Source organism: Heptranchias perlo, chromosome 1 (assembly GCF_035084215.1).
Source record: "Heptranchias perlo isolate sHepPer1 chromosome 1, sHepPer1.hap1, whole genome shotgun sequence".
NCBI lineage: Eukaryota > Metazoa > Chordata > Chondrichthyes > Hexanchiformes > Hexanchidae > Heptranchias > Heptranchias perlo.
The window spans coordinates 107,083,152-107,098,960 of record NC_090325.1 but is presented as its reverse complement, the minus strand read 5'-3'; the positions used below and the strand labels follow the sequence as shown (position 1 = coordinate 107,098,960).

The 15,809-nt window shown below is 42.8% G+C and overlaps 1 protein-coding gene across 1 annotated transcript in view; it reads left to right on the top strand.

Annotated features, from left to right (window-relative positions):
- Positions 1 to 15,324, top strand: part of ncapg (non-SMC condensin I complex, subunit G) — an 87,052-nt gene extending 71,728 nt beyond the window's left edge. The window contains exon 22 of the mRNA XM_067989348.1: positions 14,259 to 15,324. Coding sequence (XP_067845449.1) covers positions 14,259 to 14,385 — 127 coding nt within the window. The 3' untranslated portion in view covers positions 14,386 to 15,324. The remainder of the gene's footprint in view (positions 1 to 14,258) is intronic.
- The last annotated feature ends 485 nt before the right edge of the window (positions 15,325 to 15,809 follow it).

Sequence of the window (15,809 nt, the reverse complement as noted above, 5' to 3'; positions counted from 1 at the left end):
ATGAGTGCAGCTCCAACAACACTCAAGAAGCTCGACACCATCCAAGATAAAGCAGCCCGCTTGATTGGCACCCCATCCACCACCCTAAACATTCACTCCCTTCACCACCGGCGCACTGTGGCTGCAGTGTGCACCATCCACAGGATGCACTGCAGCAACTCGCCAAGGCTTCTTCGACAGCACCTCCCAAACCCACGACCTCTACCACCTAGAAAGACAAGAGCAGCAGGCGCATGGGAACAACACCACCTGCACGTTCCCCTCCAAGTCACACACCATCCCGACTTGGAAATATATCGCCGTTCCTTCATTGTCGCTGGGTCAAAATCCTGGAACTCCCTTCCTAACAGCACTGTGGGAGAACCGTCACCACACGGACTGCAGCGGTTCAAGAAGGCGGCTCACCACCACCTTCTCGAGAGCAATTAGGGATGGGCAATAAATGCCGGCCTTGCCAGCGACGCCCACATCCCGTGAACTAATTTAAAAAAAAGTTGAGGTAGCAAATCTGCCATGATCTCATTGAATGGCAGAGCAGGCTCGAGGGGCCATATGGCCTACTCCTGTTCCTATTTCTTATGTTCTTAGGGCCTAGGCAGCTGAAGGCACGACCGCCAGTAGTGGAGCGATTAAAGAGGCAAGAATTGGAGGAGCACAGAGATCTGGGAGGGTTGTAGGGCTGGAGGAGGATACTGAGATGGGGAGAAGCGAGGCCATGGAGCGATTTGAAAACAAGGATGAGAATTTTAAAATCGAGGCGTTGCCAGACTGGGAGCCAATGTAGGTCAGCGAGCATAGAGGTGATGGGTGAACCTGACCTGGTGCGAGTTAGGATACATGCAGCAGAGTTTTGGATGAGCTTAAGTTTATGGCGGGTGGAAGATGGGAGGCTGACTGGGAGAGCATTGGAATAGTCAAATCTAGAGGTAACAAAGGCATGGATGAGTGTTTCAGCAGCAAGTCACCTGAGGCAGAAGCAGGCTGTTTTGGTGATGGAGCGGACATGTGGTCAGAAGCTCATCTCGGTCGAGTAGTACGCCAAGGTTACAAGCTGTCTGGTTCAGCCTCAGACAGTGGCCGGGAAAGGGATGGAGTCGGTGGCTAGGGAATGGAGTTTGTGGTGGGGACTGAAGACAATGGCTTTGGTCTTATCAATATTTAGTTAGAGGAAATTTTTGCTCGGCCAGTACTGGATGTTGAACAAGCAGATTGTCAAATCGGAGACAGTGGAGGGGTTAAGAGAGGTGGTGAGGTAGAGCTGGGTCTCGTCAGCGTACATGTGGAACCTGCAGTGTTTTCAGATGATGTCGCCGAGGGGCAGCATGTAGATGAGAAATAGGAGGGGGCCAAGAATAGATCCTTGGGGGACCGCAGAGGCAACGGAGCGGGAAGAGAAGCTATTGCAGGTGAGTCTCTGGCTGTGACTGACTAAATAAGAATGGAACCAGGCGAGTGCAGTCCCACCCAGCTGGGCAATGGAGAGGCATTGGAGGAGGATGGTTTGATCAACCGTGTCAAAGGCTGCAGACTGGTCGAGAAGGATGAGGAGGGATAATTTACCACAGTCACATAGGATGTCATTTGTGACTTTGATATGGGCCGTTTCAATACTGTGGCAGGGGCGGAAATCTGATTGGAGGGATTCAAACATGGAGTTGCGGGAAAGATGAGCATGGATGTGGGAGGGTATAACATGTTCATGGACTTTGGAGAGGAAAGGGAGGTTGGAGATGGGGCGGTAGTTTGCAAGGGCAGAGGGGTCATGGGTGGGTTTTTTGAGTAGGGGGGTGATGACGTCAGATTTGAAGGGGAGGGGGGAAAAGTACCTGGGGAGAGCGAACCGTTAACAATATCAGCTAACATGGGGGCCCGGAAGGGAAGTTGGGTGGTCAGCAGTTTGGTGGGAATAGGGTTGAGGAAGCAGGAGGTGGGTCTCACGGTCAAGATGAGCTCAGAGAGGGTATTAGGGGAGATAGGAGAGAAACTAGAGAAAGATGCATGTTCAGGGTTGGGGCAGGGGGTAGCTTTGTTCCACTAGCTCAAATAAAAAAAACCCTGACCTTAAGCATTAAATGTACAGTACGCGTTAGGGGAAAACGTGAAGGAAATGATAAGTATCCCTCCAGATGCACAGATCAGCATCTCACATTTAGGGAATATTGCAAATCAGGAAGAAATGGCACCATTCTTTAATGCCTGTTGATGATCTTCACGTGTCTCAAAGCTGTCTAGTTTTGGTAAAAAGAATTACGTGCCCTTTGGCAAGCGATGGTGTACGGAGAGCTAAGAATAGAAGAGTGAAGAAAGTAGTTTTTTGTTTACTTTCTTCAATAATTTAAAACAAAAATGACGGGTCATAATTTCTTCAGACATTGTACTAGTTGATATGTGTGTGTAATATATCACACACAATAAGTCACCCGATCTGGATGGGATGCATCCTAGGTTGCTGAGGGAAGTAAGGGTAGAAATTGTGGACGTACTGGCCGTAATCTTCCAAACATCCATAGATACGGGGGTGGTGTCAGAGAACTGGAGAATTGCAAATGTTACACCCTTGTTCAAAAAAGGGTGTAAGGATAAACCCAGCAACTATAGGCCAGCCAGTTTAACCTCAGTGGTAGGGAAACTTAAAAACGGTAATCCGGGACAGAATTAACAGTCACTTGGACAAGTGTGGATTGATTAGGGAAAGTCAGCATGGATTTGTAAAAGGCAAATCGTGATTAACCTGATCGTGTTTTTTGATGAGGGAACAGAGAGGGTCGATGAGGGCAATGTAGTTGATGTGGTGTATATGGACTTTCAAAAGACGTTTAATAAAGTGTCGCATGATAGGCTTATCATCAAGATTGCAGCCCATGGAATAAAGAGGGCAATAGCAACATGCATACAGAATTGGCTGAGGGACAGGAAACAGAGAGTAGTGGTGAATGGTTGGTTTTTGGACTGGAGGGAGGTGTACAATGGTGTTCCCCAGGGTCAGTGCTGGGACCACTGCTTTTCTTGATATATATTAATGACTTGGCCTTGGGTGTACAGCGCACAATTTCAAAATTTGCAGATGACACAAAACTTGGAAGGGTAGTAAACAGTGAGGAGGATAGTTGTAGACAGGCTGGTGGCATGGGCAGACATGTGGCAGATGAAATTTAACTTAGAAAAATGCGAAGTGATACATTTTGGTAGGGAGAACGAGGAGAAGCTATATAAACTAGAAGGCGCAACTCTAAAAGGGGTACAGGAACAGAGCGATCTGGGGGTATGTGTACACAAATCGTTGAAGGCGGCAGGGCAGGTTGAGAAAGCAGTTAAAAAAGCATACGGGATCCTGAGCTTTATAAATAGAGGCATAGAGTACAAAAGTATGGAAATCATGAACCTTTATAAAACACTGGTTCGGCCACAACTAGAGCATTGTGTCCAATTCTGGGCACCGCACTTTCACGAAAGATGTGAAAGCCTTAAAGAGGGTGCAGGAGAGATTTACTAGAATGATTCCAGTGATGAGGAACTTTAGTTACGTGGATAGACTGGAGGCTATCCACGTAACTAAAGTCTCTAGACAGACGGTTGTGAGGAGATTTGATAGAGGTATTCAAAATCATGAAGGGTCTAGACAGAGTAGATAGAGAGAAACTGTTCCCATTGGTGGAAGGGTCAAGAACCAGAGGACATTGATTTAAGGTGATTGGCAAAATAACCAAAGGAGACATGAGGAAAAACATTTTTACACAGCGAGTGGTTAGGATCTGGAATGCACTGCCCGAGGGGGTGGTAGAGGCCGATTCAATTATGGCCTTCAAAGGGGAACTGGATAAGTACTTGAAAGGAAAAGATTTGCAGGGCTACGGGGAAAGGGCAGGGGAGTGGGACCAGCTGGATTGCTCTTTCATAGAGCTGGCGCAGACTCGATGGGCTGAATGGCTTCCTGTGCTGTAACCTTTCTATGACATATGCAGTTGTTAACCTGCTTATAATAGAAATGGAAGAACTTGCCTTATTGGCAAGTGAAATCAAGGAAAACCCAAAGATGTTTTATAAATACATTAAGAGCAAGAGGATAACTAAGGAAAGAGTAAGGCCTATTAGAGACCAAAAATGTAACCTATGTGTGGAGGCGGAAAATGTTGATATGGTTCTTAATGAATACTTTGCATCTGTCTTCACAAAAGAGAGAGACGATGCAGACATTGTAGTTAAGGAGGAGGAGTGTGAAATATTGGATGGGATAAACATATTGAGAGAGGAAGTATTAAGGGGATTAGCATCTTTGAAATTAGATAAATCACCAGGGCCGGATGAAATGTATTTCAGGCTGTTAAAAGAAGCAAGGGTGGAAATAGCAGAGGTTGTAACTATCATTTTCCAATCCACACTGGATACAGGTGTGGTGCCAGAGAATTGGAGGACTGCTAACATTGTACCCTTGTTTAAAAAGGGAGTAAGGGATAGACCGAGTAATTACAGGCCAGTCAGTCCAACATCGGTGGTGGGCAAATTATTGGAATCAATTCTGAGGGCAGGATAAACGGTCACTTAGAAAGGCAGGGATTAATCAAGGACAGTCAGCATTGGATTTGTTAAGGGAAGGTCATGTCTGACTAACTTGATCGAATTTTTTGAGGGGGTAGATGAGGGTAGATCATTTGATGTAGTCTACATGGATTTTAGCAAGGTCTTTAACAAGGTCCCACAGGGCAGACTGGTTTAAAAAAGTACAAGCCCATGGGATCCAGGGGAAAGTGGGAAGTTGGATCCAAAATTGGCTCAGTGGCAGGAAGCAATGGGTGATGGTCGACGGGTGTTTTTGTGACCGGAATGCTGTTTCCAGTGGGGTCCCTTGCTTTTTCTGGTATATATTAATGATTTGGACGTAAATGTAGGGGGCATGATTAAGAAGTTTGCAGATGATACAAAAATTGGCCATGTGATATTGAGGAAGAAAGCTGTAGACTGCAGGAAGATATCAATGGACTAGTCAGGTGAGCAGAAAAGTGGCAAATGGTCCTCCCTCAGCTGATGAATCAGTCCTCCTCCATGTTGAGCACCACTTGGAGGAAGCACTGAGGGTAGCAAGGGCACAAAATGTACTCTGGGTGGGGGACTTCAATGTCCATCACCAAGAGTGGCTCGGTAGCACCACTACTGACCGAGCTGGCCGAGTCCTGAAGGACATAGCTGCTAGACTGGGCCTGCGGCAGGTGGTGAGCGAACCAACACGAGGGGAAAAACTTCCTTGACCTCGTCCTCACCAATCTACCTGTCGCAAATGCATCTGTCCATGACAGTATTGGTAGGAGTGACAACCGCACAGTCCTCGTGGAGATGAAGTCCCGTCTTCGCACTGAGGACACCATCCAACGTGTTGTGTGGCACTACCACCATGCTAAATGGGATAGATTCAGAACAGATCTAGCAGCTCAAAACTGGGCATCCATGAGGCGCTGTGGGCCATCAGCAGCAGCAGAATTGTATTCCAGCACAATCTGTAACCTCATGGCCCGGCATATTCCTCACTCTACCATTACCAACAAGCCAGGGGATCAACCCTGGTTCAATGAGGTGTGTAGAAGAGCATGCCAGGAGCAGCACCAGGTGTACCTAAAAATGAGGTGCCAACCTGATGAAGCTACAACTCAGGACTACGTGCATGCTAAACAGCGGAAGCAACATGCTATAGACAGAGCTAAGCGATTCCACAACCAACGGATCAGATCAAAGCTCTGCAGTCCTGCCACATCCAGTCTTGAATGGTGGTGGACAATTAAACAACTAACTGGAGGAGGAGGCTCTGCAAACATCACCATCCTCAATTATGGCGGAGTCCAGCACGTGAGTGCAAAAGACAAGGCTGAAGCATTTGCAACCATCTTCAGCCAGAAGTGTCGAGTGGATGATCCATCTCGGCCTCCTCCCGATATCCCCACCATCACAGAAGCCAGTCTTCAGCCAATTCGATTCACTCCACGTGATATCACGAAACGGCTGAGTGCACTGGATACAGCAAAGGCTATGGGCCCGACAACATCCCAGCTGTAGTGCTGAAGACTTGTGCTCCAGAACTAGCTGCGCCTCGAGACAAACTGTTCCAGTACAGCTACAACACTGGCATCTACCTGACAATGTGGAAAATTGCTCAGGTATGTCCTGTCCACAAAAAGCAGGACAAATCTAATCCGGCCAATTACCGTCCCATCAGTCGACTCTCAATCATCAGCAAAGTGATGGAAGGTGTCGTCGACAGTGCTATCAAGCGGCACTTACTCACCAATAACCTGCTCACCGATGCTCAGTTTGGGTTCCGCCAGGACCACTCTGCTCCAGACCTCATTACAGCCTTGGTCCAAACATGGACAAAAGAGCTGAATTCCAGAGGTGAGGTGAGAGTGAGTGCCCTTGACATCAAGTCAGCATTTGACCGAGTGTGGCACCAAGGAGCCCTAGTAAAATTGAAGTCAATGGGAATCAGGGGAAAAACTCTCCAGTGGCTGGAGTCATACCTAGCACAAAGGAAGATGGTAGTGGTTGTTGGAGGCCAATCATCTCAGCCCCAGGACATTGCTGCAGGAGTTCCTCAGGGCAGTGTCCTCGGCTCAACCATCTTCAGCTGCTTCATCAATGACCTTCCCTCCACCATAAGGTCAGAAATGGGGATGTTCGCTGATGACTGCACAGTGTTCAGTTCCATTCACAACCCCTCAAATAATGAAGCAGTCCGAGCCCGCATGCAGCAAGACCTGGACAACATCCAGGCTTGGGCTCATAAGTGGCAAATAACATTCGCGCCAGATAAGTGCCAGGCAATGACCATCTCCAACAAGAGAGAGTCTAACCACCTCCCCTTGACATTCAACGGCATTACCATCGCCGAATCCCCCACCATCAACATCCTGGGGGTCGCCATTGACCAGAAACTTAACTGGACCAGCCATATAAATACTGTGGCAACGAGAGCTGGTCAGAGGCTGGGTATTCTGCGGCGAGTGACTCACCTCCTGACTCCCCAAAGCCTTTTCACCATCTACAAGGCACAAGTCAGGAGTGTGATGGAATACTCTCCACTTGCTTGGATGAGTGCAGCTCCAACAACACTCAAGAAGCTCAACACCATCCAAGATAAAGCAGTCTGCTTGATTGGCACCCCATCCACCACCCGAAACATTCACTCCCTTCACCACCGGCGCACTGCGGCTGCAGTGTGTACCATCCACAGGATGCACTGCAGCAACTCACCACGGCTTCTTCGACAGCACCTCCCAAACCCGCGACCTCTACCACCTAGAAGGACAAGAGCAGCAGGCACATGGGAACAACACCACCTGCACGTTCCCCTCCAAGTCACACACCATCCCGACTTGGAAATATATCGCTGTTCCTTCATTGTCGCTGGGTCAAAATCCTGGAACTCCCTTCCTAACAGCACTGTGGGAGAACCGTCACCACACGGACTGCAGCGGTTCAAGAAGACTGCTCACCACCACCTTCTCGAGGGCAATTAGGGATGGGCAATAAATGCTGGCCTCGCCAGCGACGCCCACATCCCGTGAACGAATAAAAAAAAAGAAATGTGAGGTAATGGATTTGGGGAGGGCAAACAAGGGAAGGGAATACACAGTAAATGGGAGGATACTGAGAGGTGTAGAGGAAGTGAGGGACCTTGGAGTGCATGTCCACAGATCCCTGAAGGTAGCAGGACAGGTAGATAAGGTGGTTAAGAAGGCATATGGAATACTTTACATTATTAGCTGAGGCATAGAATATAAGAGCATGGAGGTTATGCTGGAACTGTATAAAACGCTAGTTAGGCCACAGCTTGAGTACTGTGTACAGTTCTGGTCACCAAATTACAGGAAAGATGTGACTGCACTGGAGACAGTACAAAGAAGATTTACGAGGATGTTCCAGGTCTGGAGAATTTTAGCTATGATGATAGATTGGATAAGCTGGGGTTGTTTTCCTTGGAACAGAGGAGGCTGAGGGGTGATTTAATTGAGGTGTACAAAATTATGAGGGGCCTAGATGGAGTGGATTGGAAGGACCTATTTCCCTTAGCAGAGAGGTCAATAACCAAGGGGGCATGGTGATTGGTAGAAGGATTAGAGGGGAGCTAAGGAAAAAATTTTTCACCCAGAGGGTGGTGGGGGTCTGGAACTCACTGCCTGAAAGGGTGGTAGAGGCAGAAACCCTCAACTCATTTAAAAAGAAACTGAATGTGCACCTGAAGTGCTTGTAACCTACATGGCTACAGACCACGTGCTGGTAAGTGGGATTAGGCTGCGTGGCTCATTTTCGGCTGGCGCAGACAGGATTGGCCGAATGGCGGTCTCCTGTGCCGTAAATTTTCTATGATTCTATGAAACCCCATAATGATGTCAAATCAAGAACAAGTATGCATTAAACCATGCTTTTTCTCCCCTTGCCCCAACAAAAATATTCAGTAAGAGCAGATTCAATGTTCTTTGTATAGCTCAGTGTTCTGAGATATGGGCCGTCTTTGGATTTTCTTTCTTTTACTGTCATTTCATAAGGGCAGTCTAGAAAGCATTGATAAGTTATCTTTATCATTTTCTTACATGTGTTTATTACAGATTTTTTTGTGTGCTGTAATTAAAAAAAACTATTTGGTAGCTAAAATTATAATATATTGGCTATGAATTGCACTGCTTTAAAAAAAAATTATAGATCATAAACAATGAAAATGAAAAACACACTGCAGCACTAATAAGTTACTGGGTTAACCCTTCACCTCTTTTGGTGAGCTCAAGGATTTGACGACATTATGTATTAAAACTAATTTGCCATTGTGTCCAGAATATTGCGTTATAAATATGATTAGCGTAATTTTGTTTTTTAAAAAATCATTCAGAATTAAAGTGTGTAACTGTAACCAGTATTAACACTCCAACTTATGTTACCATAATAATTGTCAATATTAACAGTACATGTTAAATGATATTACAGCATAATTTATAACAATCAAAAACAGAAATGATTGAAAATACATAGGAGGTTCTAGTGTTTGCTTCTCTAGTTCAGGTTACCAGAGGTTTTTCTTTATATCTTTGCTACATGGCTTGTTTAATCTGATGATTGACTAAGCATAAAAATTACTAGCTTATTTTTGATGCTGACAAGTGATCGATTTGCCCACATTTTCAAAGCACTGATTCAAATGTTTTTTGTCTGCTGTAGTACAACAGCCTAATCTACCTAACAGACCTAGTTTTGCTACCTCCTTTGCAGATGTGAGAGGTGGATACAGAAAGAAAGAACATGCATTTATATAGCGCCTGACACGAGCTCAGCATGTCTCAAACCGCTTTAGCCAATTAAGTACTTTTGAAGTAGTCACTTTTGTAATGCAGGAAACACGGCAGCCAATTTATGCACAGGAAGGTCCCACAAACAACAATGAAATAAATGAGCAGATAATCTGTTTTAGTGATGGTTGAGAGATAAATGTTAGAATCATAGAATCTTACAGCACAGTGGGAGGCCATTCGGCCTGTCATGCCTGTGCCGGCTCCTTGAAAGAGCTGTCCAATTTAGTCCTACACTATAGCTTTTTCCCTGTATCCCTGCAAATTAGTCCTCTTCAAGTAAGTACATGCCCAATTGCCTTGAAAGTTCCCATGGGATCTACTTCCATCACCCTTTATGGTAATTAGTTCCAGATCTTAACAACCCTCTGTGTGAAAAAAAATTCTCCTCATTTCCCCTCTCGTTCTTTTTGCCAATTATTTTAAATCTATGACCTCTAGTTACCAACCCACTTGCTAGAGAAAACAGTTTCTCCCTATTTACTCTATCAAAACCCTTCATTATTTTGAATACCTCTATCAGCTATCAGGTCTCCCCTTAACCTTCTCTGCTCTAAGGAGAACAATTACAGCTTCTCCAATCTCTGAACTCAAACTGAAGTCCCTCATTCCTGGTATCATCCTCGTAAACCTCCTCTGTACCCTCTCCATGGTCTTGACATCCTTCCTAAAGTGTGGTACCCAGAATTGTACACAGTATTCCAGCTGAGGCCTAACCAGTGATTTGTAAAGGTTCAGCATAACTTCCTTGTTTTTGTATTCAATACCCCTACTTACAAAGCCAAGTATCCCATATACTTTCTTAACCGCCTTATCAACTTGCCCTGCCACCTTCAAAAATTTGTGAATATGCACCCCTCCAGGTCTCTTTGCTCTTGCACTCCCCTCAATATAGTACCATTTAGATTATACTGCCTCTCCATGTTGTTCCTCCCAAAGTGTATCACTTCACACCTATCTGCATAAAATTGCATTTGCCATGTGTCTGCCCATTTCACCAGTCTGTCTATGTTCCCTTGAAGTCTGCTACTATCCTCTTCACTATTTACTACATTGCCAAGTTTTGTATCATACACAAATTTCGAAATTGTACTCCCTATACCCAAGTCCAGGTCATTTCTACATAGCAAGAAAAGCAATGGTCCTAATATCGATCCCTGGGAGACCCCACTGCATACTTCTCTCCAGTCAGAAAAACATCCGTTCACCACTTCTCTCTGCCTCCTATCCCTTAGCCAATTACGTACCCAAGTTACCACCGTCCCTTTAATCCCATATGCTTCTATTTTCCAAATAAGTCTGTTATATAGTACTTTATCAAATGCCTTTTGAAAGTCCATATATACATCTACTGAACTACCTTCATCAACCCTCTCTGAGTTCTTGATGAAGTAACAATCAGGTTGGTCAGACATGATTTGCCTTTAACAAATCCGTGCTGGCTGTCCCATGCTTCTCCAAGTGAGAATTAATTTTGTCCTTGACAATGGTCTCTAGTAGTTTTCCCACCACTGACATTAGACTGTAGTTACTGAGTTTCTCCCTCTCCCCTTTTTTGAATAGGGGTATAACATTTGCAGTCTTCCAGTCCGAAAGCACCACTCCCATATCCAATGAGGATTCCACAGAACTAGATCCAGCACTGCTTCCTTCCTCATTGGGCTAGAAACATACTGATTAATAAACTTCTGCTGTACACATTTTAGGAATTCTTCACCCTTCTTGCCCTTAACACTTTTTTTTTTCCCCCCAGTTTATATTAGTGTAATTGAAGTCCCCTACTATTACTATTCTATTATTTTTACATTTCTCTGAAATTTGCTTCTCTATTTCCTTCTCACTATTTGGGGATCTGTAGTAAACACCCAGCAATGTAACAGCTCCTTTTCTGTTCCTTAACTCTAACCAAATAGATTCAGTCTTTGAATCCTCTAGTGTATCATCCCTCTGTAGAACTGTAATTAATATACTTGATCAATACTGCCACCCCCCACTCCTTGCTTTTTTCTTTCTCTATCCCTCCTGAATACATTGTAGCCAGGAATGTTTAATTCTCATTCCTGTCTCTGTTATAGCCACTGTATCTTAACCCCATGTGGCAACTTGTGCCTGCAGCTCATCAACTTTATTTGTAAAGCTCCTCGGATTAACAGACACACATTCCAACACCATGCTATTTGGTTTGCTTTTTTTCTCCATCTAATTCCTGATCTTTCTCCATTATTCTTTATTCTGTTGCTACTTGTCCCTGCTAGTTTTCTATGTACCTTGTCTCGCCTCTCTTGCTACGTTTTAGTTCCCCAGGTTGACCAGAATGCTGGGAGAACTTCCTTGCTCTTCAAATAGTGCCGTAGGATCTTTTATGTCCACCTGAGAGGGCAGACGGGGCCTCGGTTTAACGTCTCATCCAAAAGATGACACCTATGACAGTGCAGAACTCTTTCAGTACCGCACTGAAATGTCAGCCTAGGTTATATTAGATTGTTGTTTGGCTTTAGATTAGAGCAGCGTTATCTAATAGACATTGCTGACTAGCCACAGGTGGGGGTACGTCAACACCATTTTAGCCACATGCACTAATTTTAGTAGAAAATGCCTTCGATACACTCAAACAATACAGGTAAATGTACTTCACATATCTATTTACTTCACGAACATCTACCACTATTTGATAACTAAGAAAGCAAAGCACTTGCAATGATCAAAAAATACTCGTGCACTCTGCTTCTTGTCTTACCATTTTACCAACAAATGCACAGAAAAGGTTAAAGTACACATGCATTCGCCATGTGACAGTATTGAGATCACATGCCCAATGATGGTGTCTATTACTCATTTTTTATTTACTAATCAGAAATTAGCCACATCTGGATTCCCAATTAGCCACATGTGGCTAGTGCCTAATGTATTGGACAACACTGGATTGGAGGTCATCTGTGAAGAATAGAACAGTTGATATGGGGGGTTTTTGTTGGTGTTGGTTGAGGGAAAAATTTTGGCCAGGACAGCATTCTTTGTATAGTGCCATGGGATCTTTAACATTTACCTGAACCACCAGAACAGGCAGATAAATTGTCATGTAATTCAACATTTAACATTGCAATAGCACCATAATTTAAGTATTTCTCCTCTAGAAATATGATATATTTAGCTATTAGTAATATGCAGTGCAACTGAACCTTATTTGATCATATCAAATATTTTATTTTGCTCACCTAACTGTAGTAATTTTTTCTTGTGTGAATGTATTTATTTAATTCCCCTTCCTTTCCTCCCCCCTTCCCCCAAAAAAAGATGAGAATAACACCTCCCAAAAACCTTTTTTAAAAATGGATCCATTGTAATAGACCAATATTCCTGATACTAATCAATCTTTGATAATTTCTTGTCTGTTGTCACCATCCTCTACGTCATAAACAGTCAATTTTCTTCTATCTCAGTTTTTATCCCCCTAATTGGTTATTTTTGTTTGTTATTTAATGGTTCAGGTGGACATTAAAGATCCCTTGGCAGCACTCGAGAGTTCTCATGGTGCCTTGGCCATTATTCTTCCCTCAACCAACACCACTTTTTTTTAAAAAACAGGTTATGCAAGACCTTTTTTTCCCATTTAAATTTTCTCTGCAATTACATTCCACCCATCAAAATACTACCCAGATTCCAGCAAAATCTTTCTCAGAGGTGCATAATCCATGACACTTCAGTTGAGAAGAAATCTTTCTACGATAGTGTTGCTTTAAATTTGAATTCTGTGGTAAGTAGATTATCATATGCTCCTAGGAATAAAATGATAGCGGTTAGCTGTGCAGGCTTGGAACCTCATTCACGGTACCCCTGTGCAGATTCTATTTGTGAACTTAGTTTGTTCCTGAACTGATCTAACCTGAATCTCTTGCAATTCTTGACCCTGCTGTTCTAATTCCAACAGATTTTTCAGGCAGAATCCTGTCCTGATGAAGCAGATAACTATGTTTTTTTCTGTAGGACACCCTCCTACCAGCAAGGTCAGATGGTGCTAGAACAGCTGATCTGCCAACGTTTTTGTTGAGCATGGAATAGGTTAGGTCGTGCACAAGAGTGAGGTCAGGTACTGTTACTAGCACTGAAAAGTTGTAATAAAAAAAATTTTAGTGTAAAGAGTGTTGTGTGTAAACTTGGGAAGATTTGATGTCTTAATTTGTTGATCCTCAACTTGTATGTATATTTTTTTTTGGCTGGAAAGTAAGGGGTTGTCATGAATCGCTGTAAATGAACATGTACATGATATACCAGAAGCAGCAACACCAATGTATAATAAAATATGTCAAAGGGCAGCAATGTTACATTTGTGTGGTACATGTAATGTATCAATGCAACAATACGATAAAGTGAGAGATTACATAGACTGGAGGGAGAATTGTATAAAAAGTGAGTTGATAGACAGGTTTCAGATTCTGGGTGGTTCTCCCAATCTCCTACCGTAATATCAGCATTAAAGGCTGTTTCTAAAGAGTTTGCAACGACGTCACGGCAGGAAATTGGGAAAACCGTCGTAGAAATCAGGCACCTTTATTTATATCTCATAATATATTTTGATTTATGTATAGTTAGATATGTTTCAACAATTACATTTGTGGTAATCTATTTTGTTTCTAATTATGGGTAGCAATGGTGAGCAACTTACATATGTAACTGAGGTTAGTACAGAACACAGATTTATCTGTTCGTGTATTCATTTATTTTTCAGTTGTTATCCATCAGCGGTACAGGAGATTCATTAGGATTTTGGAAAAATAATTGCTGGCTCTACAATTTTTGACAAGGAAAATGCAAAAATCCTGAGTTTCGTGCATAACCTCCTCTCAAATAAGAGTGTAGTTGCTGGTGTGTTGAAACTCAATAAGTTTACTGTATTTTAAACTTTATTTGGTAATTAATGGCATGATTTTATTTTAGTGATAGCCAAGACTTTGAAACTCCAGCTCCTTCAGTATCAACAAGACCTTCAAGACGAGCAAAAACAGCAGCACTGGAGAAAACAAAAATGAATCTCTCTCGATTATTGAACAAGGAAGATGATTAGTCCAAAAACTGCACTTCATGTACCTTGTTTCTGAGAGACAATGTTTTATGTGATTTTTTAATTTAGTGTGATTTAAAAATCATGTACCTGTTCTGTGAGATTGTAATTATTAGAGGGCGTTAAAGTTACGTGCTACTATATTTAGAAACATTTCTTCAAGTTTTTTAATTTACCATGCTGAAATTTCTTTGAGGCATGACCATCTTTTTATTATGCTGATGCAGCTGTGTATCCTGCAGATGCTCCCTAATACCTTAAACTAAAAGTTCAGAACAATGAGAGCAATGGATTGAGTACCAATGTTGTGCTTCATCTCAAGTAACTGCTTTAACTGATCTGGGAGCCCAGAATGTTTATTGGGTATGTTAATTTTTAGGTTGTGGGTATTGGTGCTGCTTGATATATTTTTTAACTAATGTTACCTGACTTTTCTGAGGAAAAATCTTTCCACAGGGCACCCACCTAAGCAACAAAGATGTATTATTGATCTGAGCTAGATTGGTAATTTCTGACTCCTAATTTTTGGTTTTTAAAACTGTTGGGGTCCTAAAGGGCTGGGAATTATTTTAAATCTATCACTTGAAAAGGGTCTAGAGTCTTGCCCTCAGTGAAGTCAGACACTCTAACTGATTTCATGCCAGTCAAGGCTTGTCTGGCCCCTACTTTTAGGGCCAATATTTATCTTCCCTTGTTTGTTAGCAGCATTTCTCATTCAAGCATAAAACTGCCTGTTAAAATAAATTCCTTGCTACATAACTAGAAAATAGCCGTGGCAGTGAGTGTGACTTTTTCTGGTAAGTGGTAAACTTAACAGTGACTGAAACTGGCAATTTCTTCTCAAAATGTTACAAATTAAAATTCAATGTTTTATTAATTATAGTAATTGCAATGTATGTGTTTGTTGTGCTTTAATCTTTATTAAAAAAAATCTTGTTGTAATATTGTCTGTCATGAGCTAATTAAACACAACTTCCTGTTCTAATGTACTAGGTATCCACAGTGGGCTGTACCCCCATGATCTTGTGTAGTCCAGGGCTAAACCATCATCTTATTCAGCAGTAGCACTGGATGATGGAATTCATTTAGTATTCTCACTTCACCTTTTGTCAATTCAGAAGAAGGAAATGTCAAAAACTGGATGCATTTTTGTATGGACTAAAATAACCAATCAAATTTATTTACACTTAATTTAGGAAAGTAGAGATAATAGTCTTTACTCTGCAGCACAATAACTGTATTAAAGAGTAGAAACAGTTCCAAATGTTTAATTTACCCTATTCAGTCTTCAGATTTTATACTGTTTATTTAAACTGGAGAATGTCTTTGAGTTTCTTGAAGACAGCCTTCAGGAGAAGGACTATCTTCTGACTGGAATAAAACACTGATGAATGAGGAGCAGAACACCATCAAGTGTGATTAAATTG